The sequence below is a fragment of the Papilio xuthus genome, unplaced genomic scaffold (assembly GCF_000836235.2).
Source record: "Papilio xuthus unplaced genomic scaffold, Pxut_1.1 DF827777.1, whole genome shotgun sequence".
NCBI lineage: Eukaryota > Metazoa > Arthropoda > Insecta > Lepidoptera > Papilionidae > Papilio > Papilio xuthus.
This window is the reverse complement of record NW_013530872.1, coordinates 3,096,823-3,105,858: the sequence shown is the minus strand read 5'-3', so window position 1 is coordinate 3,105,858 and position 9,036 is coordinate 3,096,823. Positions and strand designations below refer to the sequence as shown.

At 31.2% G+C, this 9,036-nt stretch overlaps 1 protein-coding gene across 1 annotated transcript in view; it reads right to left on the bottom strand.

Moving 5' to 3' along the window:
- Window positions 1-9,036, bottom strand: part of LOC106116026 (myrosinase 1) — a gene marked incomplete in the record, with an annotated part of 9,817 nt that continues 781 nt past the window's right edge. The window contains 8 exon segments of the mRNA XM_013309732.1: window positions 1-322; window positions 2,232-2,476; window positions 3,989-4,162; window positions 4,405-4,536; window positions 5,009-5,106; window positions 5,385-5,520; window positions 6,338-6,608; window positions 7,706-7,874. Of these exon segments, the coding sequence (XP_013165186.1) occupies window positions 166-322; window positions 2,232-2,476; window positions 3,989-4,162; window positions 4,405-4,536; window positions 5,009-5,106; window positions 5,385-5,520; window positions 6,338-6,608; window positions 7,706-7,874 (1,382 nt within the window).

Here is a 9,036-nt window from a genome sequence, read left to right as displayed (position 1 = left end):
GGTAATAACAATAATTTATTTTAATTATTTTACAACAACTTATAATAATCAACGAGGTGTAATACAACTAGTCTTAATATTATTTACACAGTAATCTATGCATATCACATCAAATACTCGTAGTAAAGGCTTCGCGGTTTTAATAATAATTAGTTAATTGAAATATCATAAAATATTTATATGTGCTTTTGGTATCTGTTCAATATATTTAAAGTTGATTCTTCGTCTTCTAACAATTTCGGCATAATTGAACGCTGATAATTTAGGTATTCTTGTTCTTTCTGTGCTATTGAAGTCTACGTGGAAGAGGCCGAATTTGACTCTGGAATAAAAAAGTTTAATGAAATCTCGCCCTAGTAAAAAACTTTATCGGAGTTTAATGAAAAAAACTAGGAAAATTGGTATGGTCTCATTTGATAAACTGCGCACTGAAGACCTGATTTTAGACTTCTTTTCCTTTCCTTATAAAAATAGATGGAAAGGGGATGTGGATTTGACGAGGGGACGCATAGGAAAGGCGATATTCTCCTTCAGCGCATCCTTGCGTCCTCTCCTCCGTCGATTAAAGTCAAAATAGTATGTTTTTCCGTCCGATTTGTGTTACATAATAGTTATTTGTTTCTTTTTAATTTGTCTTTTGTTATAATTGTATTTAAACTTAATTATTAAATGCTTTATGCTATATTTTTGTGTGATGTCAGTGTTTAACATTTCTGTAGGCTTTGGAATATTGTTAAGTCTATTTAAATATTAAATAAGCAAAATTGATTTATAAGTTACAAAGTATTTAGAGCATATCGGATTGAATTTAATTGATATTCATTTTAATTGTAATTATACGAAGTGTTAAGAGTAAAACTGCGCTAAATTAGCATTGATTATAGAGTTAACGTCTAACTGTTTGATTTCCAATGTAAAGATACTTGTATAAAACATATTGCCATCCTTTTTAATCTCAACACAAAAAACTGAGACGGAGATATGTTGTAATACAATAGATATGGCTTATTACACGGTTAGTGAAACTATCGTGTTGGTTCTTTAACATAGTAAATATACATAAATATGTTTTTTTTTTTTAATTATGTATGTTACGTGATAATATTAATAAATGCGCACAAATTATATCTAGTTATTAGAATTGTAATATTCAAGGTTGTAACATTGTTGAAAATATTTACAATGGTACTAAAAATGTTAAAGAAACTTATGTTCTTTTGTAATTTGTGTTCTTGTTTGTAGAATAAAAATAAAAATTGTGATTATTCACACCAACCAGTCTTTTTAGCCGACTACAAAAACAAGGAGGTTTCGGTCTAGGGACTACCTTAAACGTATATTGGTCTGAGACAGGCCCATACCTACTCCGAAATAACAATAATTGTAAAGTATAGACACATTTCAAGAAAGAAAAGAAATTTATTACTTTCGGGGTTGATTGTTGATGTTATTTTATTACTTTTTAGTGCATTTTTCATAAAATTAAATCTTAAAAAGATATAAAAAATTGAAAGTGAAAAATTTTAAAATTAAAAAATAAACAAAGATTTGTATATTCAAATAATACATCCAATTGCATATACGATTTTTAATAAAAAAAATACTTTGAATTAATTAAAAAGAAAAAAAAAGATATTCTATTTATAATTGTAGTCATTAATACAAATCTACGTTGAATTTAAGTGGCTTCACGGACAAAGATACTTGCAGATTATATTGGTAGGATTTACACGAATCACATCATCAACACGAGTGTAAAACAAAATGATTACGTTATTTGTGTAGCAATTATATTCCAGTTAGCACAAAATATCTACATTGTTATTATAACAATTTTATTGATGTGTTAATGTAACTTAAGTCGAATTCAATTGAAATGATAAATTATAACAAACCTATTTCAACAATTTTACGTTTATAAGACTGTAATCTCATGATTAAATGATCCTGGTTGGCTCAAGGGCTAAGCACTTGACTTGTAAACTTTGGGTCCTAGGTTCGAATACCACCATGTACCAATGTGTTCTCGATTTTCGACGTAAAGTTCTGGTGGCGAAGGAAAACATCGCGATCCAAATTGCACATATTTGCGAATTCATAGATATGTGTGAAGTCAACCACACTGGGCTAGTGTGGTTGACTATGGCCTTGTCACCTCTGTATTAGGATAGGCTCATAGACCCTCAGTGGGGACGTATAGTGAGCTAAAGATGAAATAACTATTAACTTACGTATATCCATCCTTCCATTCAAAGTCATCCATTAATGTCCATGCGAAGTATCCTTGTATATTACAGCCATCTTCATACATCGCTAATAGCATTTGATACAAGTAATTATTGTAATATGAAACTCGCGCGTAATCGTTGAGTCCTCCAAAATCGGATACGCCGTTTTCTGTTACGATAATCGGTATTCTTGTACCGTAATTTCTCGTTATCCAGTTCAGAACTTTACGAAAACCGGCTGGATAGACCTGCAAAAAGATATTTTTTTAAACGGTTCTTTAGAAATATAATATCTAACAAATTTATTTGGAACATATCATAATTCAAAGACACATTTCCTTTTGTTATAATACATTGATTTAAAATTTGGTACACATCTTTAGCAATGATGACATTACAATATCTTATGTAAAAACCGTTAGTTGTTAAACTTATTTCATTTTCTACAAGATACTAACAGCCTCACTCTATAGTTTACAAGGGGTTTCCCTTAGTAGCCAATTATCAACTTAACTGCCGGATTCAGAGGAGTGCAGTAGTTACACGAGCAAATAAAAAATACAGTACAGTCAGCTGCATAAATATGTATACACTTATAACGTTTTGAAAACTTGAATATGCTTTTGGTTTTTAAAATGAAATACACGAATCGGTCTCTATGCTTTTGTAAATCTTACTAACATTATAACAATATGAATACTTATTAAGATGGATGGATGTATGTTAGAATTTGTCTTCAAAACAGCTTAACAGGTCTCGATTAAATTTGGCGTAGATGAAAAGCATATTATGGAGGAGCACGTAGGCTACTAATTAAGTTTTTTTTTTAATTCCGCGCCGACGGAGTATGGGGCGACAGTTAGTGTATACATATTTATGTAGCTGACTGTACAATAATCAGCCAGCTATACTGGGGAATGCCCAGGCGTTGAGAATTACCGGGGATTAATATACAGATGATAATTTAACTTATAGTCTTATATCGGTGATCATTATGACGGAAATTATGTATCTCGATAAAAATATTTCTGATTTATTATTCTTGGATTTACTGTAAAATTATATTACCAATTAATTCTTGCGATGTTTAGAGTATTTTATAAATATTTTTGTCGCAACATTGTCTTCTCACGAAGTATTTCGTCCGTGATGTCAGTCCGAAAAAACAATTCAGATTTAAAAAACAAAAGATAATTAATACTTAAGTTTTTTAAGTTACTTCTTTTTAGTGATGTTCCAAGAACTTTAAAATATTTTTCTGCAGTAACTAGATTTTTCATTAGAATTGTAAATTAAGTTTGGTAGACGTCGTTAGTGAGTTTTTATATATAATCTGAACATAATATAAATCAAAAATCATTGACGATGCTTATGTTATATTTTACACATTTTGAAATGATTGGTTTTTTTGTTAAAAAATTTGCATATAAATTCAAAACACGTTTTAAAAATGAAGAAATGAGAACATGAGATGGTCTTTGCTAACGTTCGATTTATTATCTGGCTGAAATATAGTTTGGTTTATTTGCATTGTGTGAGCATAGCTTCATTATTACTGCAATGTTTTGCAACCTACTTATGTTCAGAAAAGTACTGTAGTCTTACACGTAATTTACCAGAAAACTTATACGAAAATAATCAAAAAAGTAAAAGTGTCAAGTCTAAACTATATAAAAAAAATATTAATAATTTATTTATTTAGAATGAAAATTCTTATGTAAAATAGGTTTTAGTAAGTAGTAAGTAAAAGTTTTAGTTACCGCCAGCCAATCCGCCCCTGGTTTTGGCCACAAAGGATTCTGTTCCAATAGAACACCAGTGTCATGGTCCCATGACGGCACTCTCCAACCTTGTAACATCGGCATGTCTGACATTAGATATGTTGTGTAGTGGTTTAAGCCAAAGAAGTCTGAACTACCTCGTAGTAAATCAATCTGGAAGGTATAAAATTAATTAAAAAAATTATGAAATGATTCACGTAAATAACAAAATTATCTTCTTCAATTTGGCTAAGCGAAAGTATGTCGCATTCGCTGTCTTTAAGAAAAGAGATAAGAAAATACTATGACAATTCATTCTTTCACGAGTCAAGTGCAATGAATAGGGATATTATTTGGTTTCCTCAAGCAACAATTTGCCATACTAATAAAAAAAAATGTATAATAAAAATGCGTACCTCACTGCTGGTAAAATACGGTAAGCGAGATCTTGTGAAGCCCTGAGAGAGGCTTATATTGTTTATACGTTCCCGTACCAGGGGTGGATAATCTCCCATCGAAGAATATATCGGATGAGCGAAAATTCCCAACTAAAACCCAAACATGAATATATTACATGATAAGTATTAAAGATAAACATATTTAAAATATTTTATTAAAAAGAAATCTCGGTAAACAGAATATTTTAATATCTCGTTCATTCGTAACAAAGAAGAAAGGTTATTCACCAAATAATTTGATATCTAGACACGTCTATGCCAACAAGCATTAAATAATACCCATTCTTTAATAATAAAATCCGAGTTAAACTAATATATAAACACGGCTAAACACCGACTAGTTTCGAGCCCATCGGGGACCCTTCATCAGGATGAGTGGTACTGGTATTATTTCGCGGACGCGGCCCGTCGCTCACTGAGCCACTGTAACAGTCGGTGCCGCCACCGGACGAATATACGTGAGTGTTTAGCCGTGTTTATATATCAGTTTAGTATAATGTCTCACGAAAGTTTGAATAATTTAAAATCCGAGTTATTTGGATTTAATTTCATTTTAACTTACGTGCATTTGTAGATATCTTTCAGCGGCATCTCTATCTGATTGTTTTGTTGGATCTTTTGGTTCCGCGTAAAAAGCGTCCAGGGTTATACCAATTTTACCTACAACATAAATTAAAATTATGTTCAAGAAAAGACATACAATTTTTTTTCCTTTTCACATGTTGTAATGCGACGCATGTTAATATTACTTCTTACTAATATTGTAAATGAGAAATACATTGTTTTCGTATGGATATTTGTTACAAAGCTTCAGAATATCTGGGACGTATTTAGATGAATTTAAAATACAAATAGAGTAAAGACTGCAACATCACATAGGCCACAAAGTTTTTTTTTTAAATAAGCAGACAAAGTAGTTTCCAGCCGGTATTACATACCCTTTTGATGTGGTCTGAATGATTTATCATAGAGATGGTAAGCTCTAGCATGAGCTAGCAACATGTAGTGAGCGCACAGATACTCTCCGACGCCTCCAGACATCATTGCTGGCACAAAATTATCACCACCATATCCCTAAAATAACAGATTATATTCATATAATTGCTATAAGGTTGTTCTTTGAGTTCTAAGGGAGACCCTTAATATGAGAAATATATGCTAGTTGTAAAGTAATCTATTAGACGATAGTCAGTGCGGCATTATTACATCTAATTATGATAAAAACACGAACGTCAAAACATATTAAATTAATATTATGTCTTGTTATAAGAAACGAGGTACCAGGATCGCATGAATTAGAAATCTGTATTCATCCGGGTTTCGACCTTGACTGCATATTTATTTACTTATTAATTTTATTAATTAATTAATGCAGTTTGAAATGTACTTTGTCACTTTTATTTCACAATCATGACGGTAATTATCTAGGATATAGTTTTTTATCTTACTAATATTATAAATGCGAAGGTTTACATGGATTTGAATTGAAGGTATCTCCAGAACGGTTGAACGGATCTTGATGATATTTGGCACACATGTAGAACGTAGTTTTGCCACGTAGACTACTTAAGATTTATTTTCAATTCCGCGCAAACGGAGTCGCCGTCGACATCTAGTATCTTCATAAGGAAAATAACGACAATGTATTGATCACGTTCAATGATTGCATAAGCAGATAATAAAAGTAACAATTAAAATAAGTAATAGAGGAAAAATACAACAATATACTAATCGAATATAAAACAGAAACTAAACAGTGGGTTTCTGAGACCAGAATTCCCGATTTAAAAATATCATCTCTGTTTTCTAAAAGATAATGACAGGGATTAAGATATATACAAAGATTTTGGTCTCAGAAACTCACGGTAAAACAGATAAATAGTCAACATACGTTAGAACAATGTTGATGAGGTTCATTCATAGTAGACCAGAGTTTAATAATATCACCAAACAGAGTAAATGCGACTTTAGCGTAATCCTCAAAGTAATCAATAATCTTTGGATTACTCCAGCCGCCTAAATCCATAAGTGGTGTAGGAAGATCCCAATGGAATAGTGTGACTACAGGAGTTATGTTCTCTTTTAAAAGCTCCTTGAACAATGTGCGATAGTATCTCACTCCATCTTTATTTATGACATTGTCAGTTCCTTGAGGCAGTATTCTAGAAAAAAAAAACTTTTATTATGACATTTTTTATATTTCATTTTGGATAAAATATTAGCAGACTATGACAAATAATTTATTATAATTACTTGTAACTAATTTTATTTCAAGCTTGTGCTAGTGTTCTTCATGACTAAAAGCTAATAAAATATACTTTAAAAAATAACAATAATTTAATGTATTAACAAGTTAAAATGTCATTTTTAATATTTTTAAATTGAATGGAATAGACATTCAAATATTAATAAAATATTGGGGCTATTATAATACTAATTTCAGGACGTTCAGTGAAAGCGTACGAGCAAATTGTCGGCTTAAAGTTTACTTCTTACATATTTAATAATGATTTAAAATATAACAATACTGAGGTGAAATATGTCACAGTTATTATATCTCGAAAAGGAAGAGTCGCACATAACTAGTTAAATATTAAAGTAAGTGTGCTACTAAAAAAATATACTGAAACTTGTTTCCGAGCTTCCGAGTAACATGTAAGATTTATACAATCGAAGGGGAGGATAGAATCTATCTTGTGCCGAAAACCGATAAATTTGCTGTCGTAAAAACAGACCCATAGATATAGAAGGTTGCTACCGACAGCGATATTTGTATGTCCTATTTTAAATTTAAGTACGTAGTTTTAGATATTATTAGTTAGAATCACTTGGCGCGAGTGACGTGCTTTCGTTACAAAGTCCAGTGTCAGAAATAAATAGTGAGGGACACAAACGTCGATATTTTAGTAAGGCTAGTGTTGGGTCATCACTGTCACATGTTCGAATTTTCTTCCTAACAGTAGTTAATTAGTCAAGGTTTTTATTGGAAATTATTAGGAATAACCAATGGAGGGAATTCGTACTTATCAGATAAATATGGAGGAAGAATGTTATTTGCACGTAAACAAAAAAACTAATATCCCAATATTTAGAGATACAGACTAACGATGGTAGGGTCGTGGGTTCGAATCCTGTTTTATTATCTTAAATCTTATAGTACAAAATTTGAATTCATGGTTACAAAAAACATTTGTAAATTATTAATGAAAAGGCAAATAACTTTCTCATTTTGGGTTTTAATATCTGATATATTACTTACCTAGGCCATGATATCGACATTCTGTAATATTTCAAACCTAGAGATTTGACACAGTTAATATCAGTTTTATATTTATGATAAGAATCAGTGGCGACGTCTCCATTCGATCCGTCCACTGTGAAGTTCGGATGTTTGTGTAGATACGTATCCCACATGCTCTCTCCTTTATCTGAAAATAGATTATAATATTGTACACATTTTAATTGTCAGTCGACTAGTATTTGCTTTATAAATAAATATTATCGTGTTGTAGAAATTATTTCATCTGGCTTAAAAAGATTGGCTTCTAAGGGGCTTATAAAAGTTAACGCGCATTCGTCCAGTTCTCGTTCACAAGCGTATTGCCAAGCGCACATCGATGACGGCGACGGGCAATAATAGGCAGGCAGGGCGGTGCCAAGTGCACGAATGCGTGTTAACCTTTAGGCTCTATATCATCGTAAATCGACAGAATTGTGATCCACTTTTACCTATTCCGTGTGTTGGACAAATAAATATTGCAGTCCTTTCTTATTTATTTGCAAAATATATCGCGGCAGTGGAAAACAACGGAGATACCAGAGTAGATTTTACATTAAAATAATAAATAATGAATATTAAAGAGTTGGTATATTCTATTTTATGCAAATGTTGCCACATTAAAGCCCATATTAATTACGTATACCTTTGATATAAACTTCAAAATTTATGTAACGCTTAAGGAAATTTAATGCCATAAATTGTCCTGTCTTTGAGATTCGAATATTTTTGAACCAAATAATGTATAATTTATATGTACGATAAAATTGGACTAAGAAAATTGTAAGAACGTTGAGCATAAAAAGGTTGATAAAAGCAAATTTTTTTAGGAGGTCCCAAAACAATATGTATGACTACTGTCGCTCGCGACTCCGTCCGCGCGGGATTAAAAATAGACAGTAGCTGATTCATAGACTTACAAAATTTGCATATAAATTTCATTATAATAGTTAGAGCCGTTTCTGAGTAGTATGGTAACTAACATTATGACACGAGAATTTAATATTTAAGACATTAGATGATTTTTTTTCGTAATTGCAATGAAAATCTAAATATATATCGATATCATTGGTACTGTTGATCATTGTGATCTCAAAACAGAAAATTAATTAGTGCAGCCTCAAAAAGAATCGATAATGAAACTGAATTCGTTTCGTTTCTGTAAAGTGAAATTCGTAATTCGGGTTCTATGTCATTGACCTCCTTAGTTCTACTTAGTTAAAACTAAGCTAATAACAAGATAAAGTATCCTACATTGTTATAGTTTGGTTACAATTTGTTATTTAATGAATATATTGCAATATTGTTATCAG